This window comes from Trachurus japonicus, chromosome 14, assembly GCF_045865225.1.
Source record: "Trachurus japonicus isolate A0001 chromosome 14, Traja_1.0".
Taxonomy (NCBI): Eukaryota; Metazoa; Chordata; class Actinopteri; order Carangiformes; family Carangidae; genus Trachurus; species Trachurus japonicus.
Genome location: NC_140920.1, coordinates 26,718,341 through 26,734,743, shown reverse-complemented (window position 1 = coordinate 26,734,743; position 16,403 = coordinate 26,718,341). Strand labels below are relative to the sequence as shown.

The following is a 16,403-nucleotide window of genomic DNA, read 5'->3' as shown; positions in this document are numbered from 1 at the left end:
TGTCTATGGGAAAACAATAGCCTAACAATTCTCTCAGAAGTTGTTCTCAATTCAAAGAGATCAAGTGGGTTTAGGCCTAGTGGTTTATAAATTATATGCAAATGAAAGCATTACAGTTTGAACTGGTATTGAAATATTATCAAGTGACACTTTCTGGAGTTGGACCACAAAATGTAAAATTGGAATTTGACTAAAAGTTAAGTAAAATTCATTTTAGATATTTCCAAAAAATATCTGCTATTTCACCGTGTGGCTTACAACTGTTGATCTGAAAATGTATTCAAATGGTTAGTGTAAAAATGATTAGGAGGTGGTTTTGTTTCCTGGGAGTTGTTCCATTTTTTTAAGCTTTATTTGTTGCAAATGTACAAAATATCATATGTGCTGTGATGACATTTGTAATGTGCTGAGATAATAGAGTTGTTCCATAATACACCATCTATGGAACAGCTGCATGATGTCATCATCACTACATTCTGTCATATATCTGTTGCTCATCTCAAAGTTGTTTAAGTCTTAAAACGTGTGTACATAGCAATAAAGATAACATATATAACTTAATCTGGTGTGTTTTTCCTTTAATAACAAGGAGTGCACGGTGCGCGGCCCCGCTCACCTCTACGTGCGCGCGGCCGATATCCAATCGCGACCGTTAGCTGGGGCCGGGCGAATGCGGTGGTACCAAAGAGGAGAGAAATCAGAGCGGCCGTGCCACCACTGTGATGTGAAAAGTCACAATACCGCATCAAAACCAGGCTTTTCCGGCGCACGTTTTGGCCTCCAGAGGGGATATGAGAATCACCATTTGTCCGAAGGTAAGTTCGCTGTTTCTACACGCGCCTGTACTGTTGTTCGGCACTTAGAAAGACTTGTTATTTTTGACGACGAATTGCCTGCAGTGTCTGCGCTCCACCGTCCCGATCTCAAAATGGCGGAGAGGCCGAGCGCTAAGCTAAGCTAAGCTAAGTGGCAAAGTTGGTGTTCGCAAGAGCATCGACTTTGAGGCTGAACGCTGAAATAGTCTAACGATGACATGGCTCAACTGTGCTCAGTGTGACTGTCATCTTGAAACCGGTTGTGCTCCTCTGGGCCAGCGCGGGCCTCGTCCTGAGACACTTGTTGTGAAGCCTAGCTGATCATTTGTCTAACGTTAGCTACGGCTATTTATGGAAGTTGTGTGGGGACGAGCTAACGTGGTGCGTTAGCCGGCTAACTGAGGTGCTGTCAGTCTGCTGCCATGTTTTCTACAGCCCGGGGTGCAAATATTGTGATGTTGGAAAACACGAAAATGAAAAGCCTATCCTTAGGGAAACCGTGGTTGTCGGGGAAATCATTCAACTGTGTGAATGCTGCTGCGCCTTGAGGTTAACCAGTGATGTCTTGTATTGACGAATAACAGCTAATATCCCTATAATCAAACTTGGGCTGCACACCCCGTTCTCGTTTCTACATCTACACGGGGAAAGACTGCGTTATTTCCAACGCTTGCCTGTGCTGCTCGGCTACTTGTTGGTGTGTAGACCAACGCCCATTGTGTGTTTTTGTACGGTGGCTGTGTGTGTGGTAGCATAAATCCAGTCTGCTCATACTGACAGCTCCAGTAAACGCGTAGGTTACCGTGCTAAGCTAACGTTAGCTGGAAAGGGCGTTGTTGAGCCATTGCTGCAACTTTGCCCTTGTGGCCAACGAAGGCTGGGAAAGACGTCACCCGGGCCAGATTGTTTGCGATCAAACCAGTACATCATAAAGCAAAGAGGCCCTTAATCAATTTGCATTGTTTTAATGCATGCTGCAAGATCCCTTGAGGTAATCTGGCCAGGTTTGAGGATTCACGATCAGGGTGGAGTCTACGCAAGGATCAGCGCGAGATGATGATAAAGAACAAGGCTAACGGACACAGATTTCATATGAAATCTATAAAATGTCTCAATTTCACTAGCTAATTGATCGTTTATGATTTGTGTAGCAGAGTCTATTGCAAAAACCATTACCGTAAAGGCTCAAATCCGTAGAAAACGCTATACTGTTAACTGTTCTTGTATATGCTCTCAATTTCTTAACATACTCTATTATATCAAGGTTTTACCAATTCACAGACAATAAGACCTCGTTGATAGTGCAGTTTAGATTTTTTTACCTAAATTGCCACTGATTCAATTGCCCCTGAATTAGGAGAACTCATTTACTAAAGTGAAATAGTTTTTTAACTACGTGAAAAAAAACAACAGTGTTTTAGCAGCATGTCACTGTCTGCCACAGTGCTGTATTTGACAACACATGTGGAATATGGAAGATAACCCTTGAACAACTTTTGAGCTGCCTGATTTTATTGTAGGGCAATAAATTATTTGCTTACTGTCATAACAAGTCCTGGTATAAACCAGCATTGTTGCTTTAAAAAAGGTAATGAAGTACTGTGGAATCTCAGTTAAAGTAAAAAAAAAAAAAAAATCTGATTTGCCATGCAGTTGAAATTGTAATCAAACATTGTCTTGTCAGTTTGTGCCAGCAGGGACTTGTTTGGCCTGAAGGTCACCCATAAGGAGGGGCATTGCTCAGCAGCTTGACACAAACAGAGCGTGATGACTGAAAGCTTGATGTGCAGCCAAAATTAATGCTTGTGGCTGTTTTGTATTTTTTGTTTAAATTGACCATCTCTTCCTCCTTTGTTAATGACTTCTGCCTTCACACAATAACTGTGAAAACAATTCAGAAATTGTATTCAGAAAATGTAATGGCATATCTAGTGCACTTGTTTTATTCATTAAGGCAGCTTTGACTCAAGATTTAATGATCGTGTCATAACAGTGAGTCACGGCATGTGCATCCTCTGGCTCTGTCTGAACGACATATACACTGTATTCAGTAATCCAAAGTGAAAAGTGCCCATCGAAGAATTAGAGCATCCATTGATTTCTTGGTCAACAGGAAACCAGTCAACAAGTTGATCTATTGATTGTAAAAATCAACAATTTAAGCAAGAATAACAACCATTCAATGGTTCCAGCTCTTCCTCTGTAAGGATCGGCAGCCTTTTCAGAGTATGACATGGTATTATTCATTCAAAAGAATCAGAAGCATGTAAGGACAACACTACTACATTTATGAATGCATTTCTTCACAATGTTAAAGGACGTTAGGATTGATGTGTTGCTAGGATTGATAACTGTTGTTGTCATTTGGGAAACAGAGGTAAAGTCTTGTGTCACAAGGCTTGTTAAAATGAACGATGCTCTGTTGGTGCTCTGAGAAAGACAGATGAGGCATCATTGACGTCACAGTCTGATGCCTGATATTGAGGCCTGATGGCAGCTTAGTCAGCTAATCGTTCCACCTTTTTATATTTCACAGATAAACCAAGATGATATGGTTTGGGAACATTTAGTTGGTCTTCGGTTGGAGCAGGAGAGGCATGTAAGACGTTACGTAGGCTCTGTGACTGTGAGTGGAGGCAGAGAGACGGCAGGCTGCTCCGTCTCCCAGTAACATCTCATTCACCTGCCAGTGAACTGAAGTGGGCATTATGGTGTGTTTGCTCTGAGTCACCTCCTTGATTTCATGTGGTCAATGACTGGATTGTTTCTTCATCTAAAAAGCATTATTATAACTAGGGCTGACCCGATTATCATATTTTGGTAATCAAAGCTTCGTGGACATACGGTAAAATCGATTTTAATCGAAGCTTCGACGGCCGGCGAGGTGCGTGATGGGGGGGCTGGGGAGATCGTAGCAGAAATAATGAAAGTAATGGCAAACAAACACTGCATATCTCCCAAATCAGGCAGGTTTCCAGGATGTCAAGTAGCCTATTCATTGTAATGTAACAAGTGCCGATGATAACCGGCGTCAAAAAGGAAAAAAGGAAGAAGAAAAAAACAATTGATCACGGACTTCATGATCGAATTTCCATGGCAACGAACGAAGCTTCGATTTTTTTGGGCCAGCCCTAATTATAACTCTGATTTTAGTTTCAAGATGTTTAGTTTCAGACGTAAGCTCTCTAACTGGCACATGACTGAAACATGTATCACAAAACCACAAGTGAACGATACAAAGATCTGGTATGAAGCAATTCTGATAAAATCCTCCACATTTTGATAAAACATTTTATATAGGAAGTTGTATAGTAAAATGGTTTGCCCCCCTCCCTCTGTGTTGCTGACAAGGTCAGCCAGGTCGTTGTGCCCCAGGTGAAGGAAGGGGTCAGGTCAGGGTCTTGCTAGATGATTGACCTTAGCTCATGAGGACACTGGGGATCAACTGAGGCTCTTTAGTTGGGGGCATGCTCTCTCTGCCACTAGACCATAATGTTGCAGCCAGTCTATTTTGGAAACACTAAGGGCTACGTACAGTAAGACTAATGACTAAATACTATAGTGGCTCTTTGAGCATGGGCTCCTGGTCTTGATGATCTGTCTTAGGGAAACAGAACAGTTTATTTTAACGATCTGGCTGGTTGGTGCTCCAACTTTTTATTTGTATCTTAGATAGAGCTGCAACCTTTGGTATTGATTCATAAAAATCTGTCTGTGTGTGTGTTTTTACTACATATTTTAATGGCTCAGTCTTGAAAATGTCAAAGTGAAAGTTGACATCATCACAGTTCAGCATAGTCTTAGGTCATGTTTTCAAATATCTTATTTGGCAGTCAAAACACTGACTGATATTTAGTTTCCAGTGTAATAAAACTGAAAAGTGGCAAATAAACACTCAGTCTTGCTTTACAGAAAGGTTTCATTATCTATTGGTAGATTGTAACGTATACTGAATTGATAGACCCGCAGCAATCACTCACTGCCTTTTAGGAGAAGTGCACTAAGCAGGCAGACAATCAGATAAGTCATAAACGCTACGTTATTTCCTTTTGATAAACATGATACATGGACGGGACCTTGAACCCTTCCTCTTGATTTACGACTCTGGCCATGCTCCCTCCAAGTAGCCGCACATTTAGCCTTTGAATTCAACGTGTGTGTTCCTCAAAACATGTCTCACAAACACAGTCGCAGGTGGAGCCACAGAGTCTCAGGCAGGTGCAGAAGCTGTCAAGATTGTCTTTGTTACGTAAGAGTTTGGAGGTCGGTCCGTTTGGTCAAATGGCTATTTTTGAATCACGCTGAGAGTGCCGCTTTGCTAAAATCACTAGCTCTGTCCTGTCAGCTCACAGCACTCATCATGTTTGCATGCAGGGAAGAGAGTTCTTTCTAGGACAACTGAGACGCGTCCCCGGCTGAATGTTTTGTTGTCCATTGCGGCGGCCATGCTTCAGCGCATGACGGCAGCAGCAGTGGACAACAAAAGAAAAAACTGCTCTGTAAAGCAGAATACACAAGAGGAGAAAACATCTGAACATTTAGACCAGCATCTGAATGAAAGTTTAGATTATTTTTTATTATTTGAAATGTTTTGTGTTGGCAGCACCTGTCAACTGACAGAGAAACTGAAAAGAACAATGCACCAGACACTGATACAGACAAGGGCGGATTGCTGTTAAGGTCTTTTCTTAATGTCTGGGGTTAATCCTGTTAGCTGCCCTCCAGTCCCTTCTTTACATTGCTCTGTCAGCTGTATGGACGACTTGTGGTCTCTATCACTTGGAAACACACACTCACATACATACACACACAGACTGTAGGTTGCCTGGTCTAGCCACTAAGCAGCTTAGTGCTATTGTGGCCTCAGGTGCCAGCAGCGTTGAAGCTCAGGAAGTGATTCCTTGATTAGCATCGTAATCACTGAGTGGTGTGTTGTGATTTTTGCAGCGTGTGCTGTCGATCTCTCGTGTTTGGTTTGTAGCATGATCACACTGTCTCAAAAGTCTAGGCTGAAACTATCATCAATGAAAAGCAGTCAACAGCTGCAGTAATCTCTTAAAATGACCTCTTACTGTATGTGATGAATCGTACAGACTCAGAAATGCTGCCTTTTGCAACATGGAGGGGTGAGGAAGTGTCCAGAAGGTGGAGATCCCTTCACTCAGGCTGAGCTGTTAAAAACAATATTTCAATGTGCTTTTAATGTTCACATGTCATGTAAAATCTTTGGCAGCAGTGCAGGATTTCCTGGATTTGAAGATGCATACACACACATGCATGAATAAACAGGAAGACAACAGAGAACCTAGAATGTCGTTGTTCCTACTTCACAGCCCAGTGTAATCAAGCATTGTTGTCGTGTCGTGTCAGCGTATGATGGTGATCGACGATCAACAGAGTGATTGCCAGTAGCTCATTGATTAGCCTTTGCAGATCTTCTGACTGTATTTGACTTGTTTGCCCAGTAATGTAGTACCACTATTCTTTGTAGAATTGGATAGAATTAGTCCTGTCACATTTTCACCTAACCACAGATAACTATACACACAACCAGCGGTGTACACACATAATTGACCAGCTGATTGTACTGAAGCACAGGTTGCTTTGTGTCGGTGCTGCTCTGTGATTGAAGAGCAGGGATCAGTGGACAGACCACGTCGTTCAGTTTGGGTTCTCAGTCGATTAGAGAGACACAGCGTGATAACAATTATGTTTTAACAATGTCGTAAAATGTTTGTGTTATCTTGCATTTATCCCTCAGTTTATCAGTTAGAGAGAGAGAAAGACGAAAGCAAAATGGGGCCCACTCATTTTGGTTGCTCCTTTTTCCCCTTTGTTGAGTGTAAAATAACATAATTTGATGCATGATTTGACTGTGGTGAAGTCTCCACACCTTTAGGTCATTGTACTTGCTGACTTTCTTACCTTCCTGCTTGATTTACACGAACCTTGTTAAAGGTTTTAGTGTCACTTCTTGTATAAGAATAGAATTTGTCAACAGTTACTTTTCTTTGTCTTGTAACTTAAGCCTGCCACACACATAAAGATAATCTGGCTGACCACACACAATACGATCAAAACTGTTCAATCAGGGATGTTTTATCTTCATGTGTGGGGTCTCTCACAGATAAAAAATCTGTTGAGATTTAGAAAAGCTTTATGTGTGTAGGCTTTAGCTGCACAAGCAGCTGCCAACTGACTTCACTCACTACTACTGTAAATATGCTTTTTTGCCAAACTTTGTTTTCTACCCATTTCTCTCTCGTTACCAGGTGATGGGCACGTCTGATCAGTGAGCGAGAGTCGGGCTGTTGTGAATACACGTGGAGCCTTGTACCAGCAGTTGATTGACAGCTGTATCTCCAGTTGACCTCCCTCTGCGTGGCACTCCTTCCGCCACCTCTGAGTCTCCGGAAGAACAACATCGCCGAGGGATCAGACACCTCCCCACCACACACTTCCTAGCCAGACTCCCTCAGCACATCGCCTCGCCCTCAACCTCCCCGAGAGGGAGAGAACAGCAGCCGCCATGGTGCTGTCACAGAGACAAAGAGATGAACTGTGAGTGGATGTAAATATGTGGATGTGCAGGCTCATTACATGTGCAAACAAGAACAGACATGTAGAACCAACACAAACGTAAACAAGTTCAACTAGAAGTGCATTGAAGCAGGGTTCCTACACAAGTATGGAATTTGATTTTATACATTTCCAGCTCTGGAAAAGTATGGAAAATGGAAGCTATTCTCTGAAAATATATTTATGTCAAAGGGGAATTGCCGTTTTTTACAATCTGGACGTCATTTCTAGCATAAAATACGATCATTTACTCACTCAGATAACTTTGGTGTCATTACGAGTCGTTCCGACGAAATTAGATCCAGCCGAGAGCTGCGTATACCCGTATAATGCAAGTCTATGGGGCAGCGGAATGCAGCCTCTAAATAACCCATTATCTGCCACGAAACTCATTCATTTCACCAATATTTTGTTATGATACGCTAGTTCTATCCCCCTCTGAGTCCGGGGTGACCTGTTATCAACACCCGGGGTCTGTAGGTTGACCTACTAACCTCTGACCAGGATGATGTCATCTCTGACCGCTGCCTGGCTCATTCTGATAATGATTCCACTTCGGCATTCAGGTCCATTTTTAGCGCAACTAGCCAGAGCTTTAGTGAGTCCAGGTTGCGGAGAGGAAGCCTGTGGAAGCTGAACTTCGTCCAGCTACTCATTTTGTTTTCACAATTTGGAAACACACAGAAACAAACCATAGCATTAGCGGTAGCAACTTTCAGGTAAACAAGCCGTGCCGTGCGGCGCTCGACATCATCCAGGTCATCCAGGTTCCTTCATCAAACTCATCAAATGTACTATACACAATCCAACAACTCCAAAACACTCTCGTGGACAAGTTGTGACCTGCACGTTCACCACGCTATGAGATAATAACAGAACATTATGAGACAGAGTTGTTTTTGAGGTAAATTCATGGAAAACTGCTGATGTGCGTTCCCGTCGGGGGCAGTTTTTCAGCAAGCAGTCTCTGCATTTGCCTTGAAAACAACTCTGTCTCATAACGTTCCGTTATTATCACATGGCGTAGTGAATGTGCAGTTCACAGCTACAAGAGCGTTTTGGAGTTGTTGGATTGTGTATTTGATGAGTTTGATGAGGGAAACCAAGAAATCCCATTAGCCTCTGTAGCGTAGCTCTGAGCAGCTCGTGGCTCTGCTCCGCCGTTCTAAAAATAGCTTGCACCGACAATTAAAGGTAACGAACCTACTGCTAAGACTATAGGGATTACGGCAATGGGCCAATTTACCAAAATGTTGAACTATCCCTTTAAAGTGTATGCATGTAAGCTTTTTAGCAATACCTCGAAGTCAGCCCACAAGCATGGATACACATCACATGTTCTGGATGCCAAACAGTGGAATTCAATCAGCTGTGTGGACTAAGTCATCCAGAAGAGGTTAATGTAGATGTTGTGAGAGAGTGCGTTCCTTTACAAGAGTCATTGAGGAAATGTGACAAGATGTGGCCTTCAAGGTGGTTCACTTGATAGCTCCTTAGTGAATATTTCATAACCCGCAGGACAGGAGCACAGAAGTGAGGGGGATGGGAGAGGAGGAGGAACTTTAAAAAATGATGGTGGGTTAATGCGAGCCGCTCTGTGCAGTGGTATCTGGCTGGCTGATCGTATGGTATGCATCCCCTCTCAGCAGACCCCGGTTAAGACACCAACTAGTAGACATTGTCCGTTTGTTGTCGAAACTCTTGATAATCAAGCAACTTGCACAGTTAAAACTGTTGTGTTGAATAGGATTTGATCAAGAGGATCTAGAGGAAATCCTTTAGCCTATGGTGGTGTAATGTTCAAAAATCCGTAACGGTTTTGTTAGTGTTACAATTATAAGCAGTTTAAGTAACCCTGAAGCTGCATCCTAATTTTAGTACAGTTACTCATGAAATATTCACCCTTCATCTCATAAAGACGCTGTTCCGCTCATTTATATAACTCCTTATGTGTGGGAGTGTGTTTGTGTGTGCGTGTGTGTGTGTTTGTGCGAGCCTGCCTGCGTGCTTAAGGTTGTTTCCATGTGCTTGTGGTTCCCCTCGTCCTCGCATCGTCCATGCTCTGAGTTCTCTCCTCGTGGCCAGGCTCTGGTTTCCAGGCAGCGGCGCAAAACACTTCCCCGGCGATGGGCCGCTTACGTTTTTGTTTTCTTCGCTGGAGGATTGTAATTTCTTCTGGCCTCGAGTCAGATTCGCTGACATTTAAGGTGGAACTGTGAAATTGGAATCTCATCGCTCCCATCTGTTAGTCAGGGTGTGGTCTGCTCTCTTTTTAAGGAGGACCCAGCATCTCTCTTAAGGTGGAGTTCGTGTGTAATAGATGACAGTCCCATTCATGATTACATGACTTTGTCAGCATGTAATTCAATTCATTCATAACAGTTTTGGGAGTGATCAAACGAAGCCGCCCTGATCGCGGCCATGTTAGATTGACAGTTGGTTCGTGGTAGCGTCTCTCAGGACCAAACCTGTAACTGTTGATGAGATGAGGCCTGAAACTGAATTTCAGAAACCAATGTTGTTGTACTCTCTCTCAGAAACCGAGCTATAGCTGACTATCTTCGTTCCAATGGATATGAGGAGGCTTATTCCACCTTCAAGAAAGAGGCAGAGATAGATATGGTAAGGAGCAACACACACACGCCAAAATACTGAAACCAGTGAACAAATTACTTGTGATTTTTTTTTCTTCTCTCTGAGTGTCTGTGTCTTTTCTTTCCTCATAGAATGAAGAGGTAGATAAAAAGTACGCAGGGCTTTTGGAAAAAAAATGGACCTCGGTCATCAGATTACAGAAGAAGGTAAGGAATGTCTGTGTGTGCTGATGGTGTACTTTACATTTGCCTGAAATGTTGATACATGGTGCACAGTTCGTGTGTAAGCCAGACATGTCCAGTGTTGTATGTCAGTGCATGACACCATAAACCTTCAGCTAACCCAGAAATGTTTAGATACCTTTATTCAACCAGCTTTATAACAATCCGAAGCGTGATTGTGTTAAATTGTTGCCTGTGTAACTCAACAATGACACCAGAAGTATCTACTGATCAGAATGTCTGAACTCTCTGACTCCCCTGCTCCTTGTCTCAGGTGATGGAGTTGGAGTCCAAATTGAACGAGGCCAAGGAGGAGATGACACATGGAGGGCCTGTGGGTCAGAAGAGAGACCCCAAGGAGTGGATCCCCCGTCCCCCAGAGAGATACGCGCTGAGCGGCCACCGCGCTCCGGTCACGCGCGTCATATTCCACCCCGTCTTTTCTGTCATGGTCACAGCCTCAGAGGACGCTACCATCAAGGTGTGTGTTCACAGACAGCACTGTCAGTTTATTGAGTAGAGTTGGCTACACCCGACACAACGTTCCTACTCACGAATCCCGACTCTTTTCCACCTGTCATACTCGGTTTATGTTGAGACTGAAGACCCAGCTTTTATATCGGTGAGGGAAGAAAACACATTAGCATTCACTCCGATACAGTACTGTCCACACCGCTGAGGCCTCCAGAATCCCCAGAGTTAAATCAATATCTTTTGGACAGTGTAAACAAAGAGCTTATTGCAGGGCTTTTATATGACTTAGTATATTATATTATATTATATTATATTATATTATATTATATTATATTGTGTAGTATGGGACAGTTGGTATTTGTATACTGCATAATAACGGCTTCAACTTTGGAAAACAGTTCTCCCACAAATTGAAGTTTATTTATACATTTGTGTACTGTATCCTCAGTATGTGTGTGTGCTCTTTGAAAACGTTAAGGCTTCCCTTGCCTTTCTGATGTACCTCTGGGATGTCTCTTTGAAAGTGGGTTCCTAGCAGGAACGTTGAAGCCTGGTGACGGCTGAAAACAGCAGCCTTTACAAGCACAATCAGCGAGTGTTACGGCTCACCACAAACATAGCCTCTGCAGCTCTGACCCTTTAGATCAAAGCTGTGCTGCAGATCTGAGGCTGCGCTGCCTTTTTATCCTCGCTGCCTCTGCTCCTGCATGCCTCCCCCTCCCTTTCTCTTCCATCTCTCCCTCCCTCCCTTCATCCCTTCCACCATTCCTTCCTCCCTAACTCAGTTTCTTTTTTTGCTTTGTCACTGCTCATCTGTGTGAAGATGGGCTGATGCACTTGTTGTCAGAGGCAACACTCTGGGAAACATGCACTTCTTCTCTCAGCCCCCCCTCCTCCTCTCCTTTTTTATTAATGAACTAAGCTGACAGTTAACTGCTTAATGTTCATTATTTTAACTAAATGATTCTGTGTTTTTTTTTTTAAACCTACGCATCTAATTCACATTTGAGTTCAACCTTGTGACATATTATGGACTCCATGCTGCCTCTTAAAAATAAAATCGGTGTAACACTTTTTTGTTAGGGCACAAGACTGAATAAAATTGACCAATTTTACAGATATGATCGACCGTTACATGTGGTGCACATCTGTCGTTTAGAGCAGGACAAGGTGATGCTGCGTCACACCAACTGACTGTTGCTGTCTGTACTTTTAGGTGTGGGACTACGAGGCAGGAGACTTTGAGCGGACCCTGAAGGGCCACACAGACTCTGTGCAGGACATCTCCTTTGACCAGACAGGGAAGCTGCTGGCTTCATGTTCAGCTGACATGAGCATCAAACTCTGGGACTTTCAAGGGTTTGAGTGCATCCGAACAATGCATGGTGAGTGATATGGACAGAAATAACAGCTGTCAGCTCCATCTACATTGTTATATACAACCTGTTTTAGAAATGGCGTAACTGCTTCACTGCATTATTTTCAGTTTTGTGTAATGATGCCTTTTAAAAAGACCCAGCAGATATTTGTAATACAAGTTCTATTTTAGAAATCTTAAAGTGTTTTTGGACTGTTGTTGAACATGTGTTGGTTTGAGTATTGAGTATTAAGAGTATTAAGTAGTTAAAACAACTCAACTGTCTACTGTGTCATCCAGGCCACGATCACAATGTGTCGTCTGTAGCCATCATGCCAAATGGTGACCACATAGTGTCTGCCTCCAGAGACAAGACCATGAAGATGTGGGAAGTGGCCACTGGGTAAGTGATGGGGAAGTGAAGGGGGGGCTCGTTTCAACTTTCACTATCACACGCTCTCAGAAACTGAGAAAGGTGGAATGTTACATCTTGGAACGGAGTTATATTTTGCGCTTTCTTTTGTTTTCATACTCAATTTTCAAACCCCTGGTCTTAATTTCATCACTGGTAGTGACTGTTTACAATCAGTTTATGCAAAAACCTGCTCTTTCACAATTTAACTTGGTAATATAATGAATATTTCCATCCTCAGGTACTGTGTGAAGACCTTCACGGGCCACAGGGAGTGGGTGAGGATGGTGCGTCCCAACCAGGACGGCTCATTGATCGCCAGCTGCTCCAACGACCAGACGGTGCGCGTATGGGTGGTCGCCTCCAAGGAGTGCAAAGCTGAGTTGCGGGAGCACGAGCATGTGGTAGAGTGTATCGCCTGGGCCCCTGACAGCGCTCACCCCACCATCCTGGAGGCCACAGGCTCAGAGGTAAATACAGCTGCTGCAGCATCTGACGTTAACCTACAGAGGACGTTTGTATACCTTTGGTTCAGCTGCAGGGTTTCCCACTATTGTCTCTACCAAAGACACATGTTGTGTACTGAGATAACGACTGATTCATAAGACATTCAATAAAATAGAGTTGCCACTGTCTCAGTGAGACCTGATTTTAAACTGAATTGATCACTAAAAATTAAATGTTAGGGCTGGGCGATTATGGCAAAAATCTAAATCAAGATTAAAGGGATAGTTCAACATTTTAGCAAATTGGCCCATTGCCATAATCCCTATAGTTTTAGGAGTAGGTTTGTTACCTTTAATTGTCGGTGTAAGCTATTTTAAAACAGCAGAGCAGAGCCACGAGCTGCTCAGAGCTACGCTACAGAACATTACAAGACAGAGTTATTTTCGAGATATCCAAAAATAGCTTGCACGGACAATTAAAGGTAACAAACCTACTCCTAAAACTATAGGGATTATGGCAATGGGCCAATTTGACAAAATGTTGAACTATCCCGATTACAGTGTCATCATTGTCGTTGACCCTCCCCCTCACCGAACAGTGTGGAGTGTAAACATGAGCACAGAAGGAGAGGAAATAATAAACAAACAAGGACACGTTAGCTCGTATGTGTCTTGTGTGTCTGTCTCCGGCTGTGCATCTGAAGCAGCAGTAGCAATAATCATGTAGCTGCGGCCCGCCGCCACTTAGCAGAATACATTATAGAAACCCTCCATTATCTTTTTTTGGAGCTGCTCGATTTGCACAGTCAGCTTTCAGTCAGTTTTCCTCCCTGTTGCTTCCATGTAGTGGACTGGATGGGGCGGTGTCACATGACTACACAGCCAGGAGTGTGTCGTTCAGGTGACATCAGGCTCTAAATCTCGGTTTTGATTATTTTTCGATCAACTGCCCAGCCCTATTAAATGTCATCTGGATTTTTGGAGACTTGACTCATCAGATTCAACTGATTGGTCAGGTTTTGACATCACGTTTGTTTTGTGGTTAACAACTGAAGATGTGAGAAGACGTCACCGCGCGTCTTTGTCTTTAGATTGTGAGATTTTGAAAAGCACAACATTTACACCTGTGTGTGGGTGTGTGGGTGTGTGGGTGTGTGGGTGTGTGGGTGTGTGGGTGTGGGGAGAGCAGTCTGCAGACAGTGGGGCTGTACTCCGGTCCAGTGGTACACTAGAAATGCTCTCATGTTTTCAGTGACAAAGCTAATATGCTGATGTTCAGCAGGTTTAGTGTTAGCATGTTTACATCTGGTTATTAGCCATAAACATAAAGTATATCTGGCTAATGGAAATGTCATTAGTTTGGTATGTATTTAGACACAAAGCAAACTGATTTGGCTAACATCACCCTCCTTTGAGTCTTGTCACTGTCATGGCTGAAAATTGCCTCCTCATCTTTGCTCTTTTATGTCACTAGTGGATGTTTCTGACATCTGTGTTGTATCTGTTCTACAGAGCAAGAAGAGTGGAAAGCCTGGCCCCTTCCTTCTCTCTGGCTCCAGAGATAAAACCATTAAGATGTGGGATGTCAGCATTGGCATCTGCCTTATGACCCTGGTGAGTGGTAGAAACAGCTGTGTCTGTGACTGCTTCAGTCTGTATTCAGTGAGCGGTGGGTAATGCTGTCTCGGTTCTTCAGGTGGGACATGACAACTGGGTGCGTGGGGTGTTGTTTCACCCTGGAGGAAGATTCATAGTGAGCTGTGCTGACGACAAAACCATTAGGATCTGGGACTACAAGAACAAACGCTGCATGAAGACCCTGTGTGCCCATGAACACTTTGTTACCTCTTTGGGTAAGACGGTTGTTAATGGAGTTGATTGTGAATCTCCTGCTTCCTCGTTTGTCTAATAATACTTAGTGGTGAACTTGTTTGAATCAACACTGAACAGATGTTGCTCCCCTCTTGCAGATTTCCACAAGACTGCTCCCTACGTGGTGACGGGCAGCGTCGATCAGACAGTCAAAGTCTGGGAGTGCCGCTGAGACCGCCTCCGTCTCTTGCCCTGTCCTGCTTCCTGTCCCCCCCCACCCCCAGATCCAAAAGCAGCCCTAACCCCCCCCCCCACCACCACCCTGTCCCTCCTCTACCCCTGCACCTCAGCCCTTCTCCTTCTGTCCCGACAGCTAGCCCCGCCCCTCACCCCCCGCACTCCAAACCATAGTTGACCATGGCGCTTTACCTTTCTCTCCCCGTCCCCTCCCCTGCCTCCCCTCTCCTCCCTTACCTCCCCCTACATCAGTCCAGCCCTATTAAGATGACTATTGTCCTTTTATGTAAATTATTCTGGATGTAGGGTACGCTTAATAAATGTCACGCAATCTCTGACACATAAACACACTCAAAAGATAAGAAATATTCCTTGCATGGTGAATCAATCAATCAAAAAAGAAATTGTATACTGTTAAATTTGCCGAATTTGCATTTTTGTCATGACTTCCCATCGGGTCAAAGGGTAAATATCCTTGTGTGCTGCCACAGATGGATTCCAGTGAACTGACGGTGCACGAAAACCAATGGCACCCCTCGCTGAAGGGGTTTAGTTTTTTCTTTCCTTTTTTTTTTTTTTTTTTTTTTAGTTTTGTTTTACTCCATGCCTCCATTGTTGTGGTCTGTCACTGCACAGATGGTGATAGAGAAGATGTGAGGAAAGTGAGTACATGAGAGAGAGAGAGAGAGAGAGAATGAGTGGAAGCTGTCCAGGAGGAGACGATAGTAAGTCGAAGAAAAACACAAAAAAAAAAACCGAAGCAGGATGCTGCTCCCTAGGTGAATCACATGAGGTTCTGTGGTCGAGTGCACGTGTACATGTGTGTATACATGGCGTGAGTGTGTGTGTGTTTGTATATTACGACAGGAGAATCTCTCCGCCGTCTCTCTGCTCTGGCGGTCAGAGGAGAGGGAGAGGAGGCAAAGCTTCTCACCCACTGTGTTCATTCATACTACTTCATCTCTTTTAACAAACTTGCTTTCTAGTAGACACTCACAGGACCTTAACGATCCCTACGCTGCTGAGAGCACAGGCACACACCCCATAGCAAAAGTGTGTTTTACAGAGGAAAAAGTCTGCTCACCTTTTGAGGTTTGTGTGTGTGTATGTCGCCCCAGAGAATCGCCCAGTGCCCTCTTGCTCGCTATCTCTGCCTTGTTAACCCATTGAGGGCTCCCTCACGGGATTTTCATTCTGCTTTCTGTGGTCTCACTGCTCTCTTTACACACACATACACATACACTCACAAATGCACATACACGCACAGTAAAAGTTGTGTATCAATATATCTGGATGTCATTGTTTGCAACATAATGAAATAAAATTCTGTAAATATAAATCACCCATGAGTGTGCTTTCTTTTGAAGGAAGGAGAGGAGAAATAAGATGGGGAAACCTTGTGGTAGCCACTCGTCAGACAGGATTCTCACACTGAGGTCATACAGCAGCACTCCT

General features: G+C 43.6%; 1 protein-coding gene across 1 annotated transcript; it reads left to right on the top strand.

Annotated features, from left to right (window-relative positions):
* Positions 1-680: 680 nt before the first annotated feature.
* On the top strand, positions 681-16,287 carry LOC146974951 (lissencephaly-1 homolog A-like). The gene is made up of 11 exons (XM_085798693.1): positions 681-815; positions 7,088-7,376; positions 9,932-10,016; positions 10,121-10,195; positions 10,485-10,691; positions 11,901-12,069; positions 12,342-12,444; positions 12,695-12,923; positions 14,412-14,513; positions 14,596-14,752; positions 14,870-16,287. The coding sequence occupies exons 2-11, from the start codon at positions 7,345-7,347 to the stop codon at positions 14,941-14,943; spliced, it is 1,233 nt and encodes a 410-aa protein (XP_085654819.1). The 5' UTR covers positions 681-815; positions 7,088-7,344; the 3' UTR covers positions 14,944-16,287.
* The last annotated feature ends 116 nt before the right edge of the window (positions 16,288-16,403 follow it).

Bases quoted from the DNA above. Each gene is read 5' to 3' on its own strand.
- LOC146974951 (XM_085798693.1), top strand. From the start codon at position 7,345: ATGGTGCTGTCACAGAGACAAAGAGATGAACT. The intron at 10,692-11,900 runs GTGTGTGTTCAC...CTGTACTTTTAG, and splicing joins CAGAGGACGCTACCATCAAG to GTGTGGGACTACGAGGCAGG. The intron at 14,514-14,595 runs GTGAGTGGTAGA...TCGGTTCTTCAG, and splicing joins GCATCTGCCTTATGACCCTG to GTGGGACATGACAACTGGGT.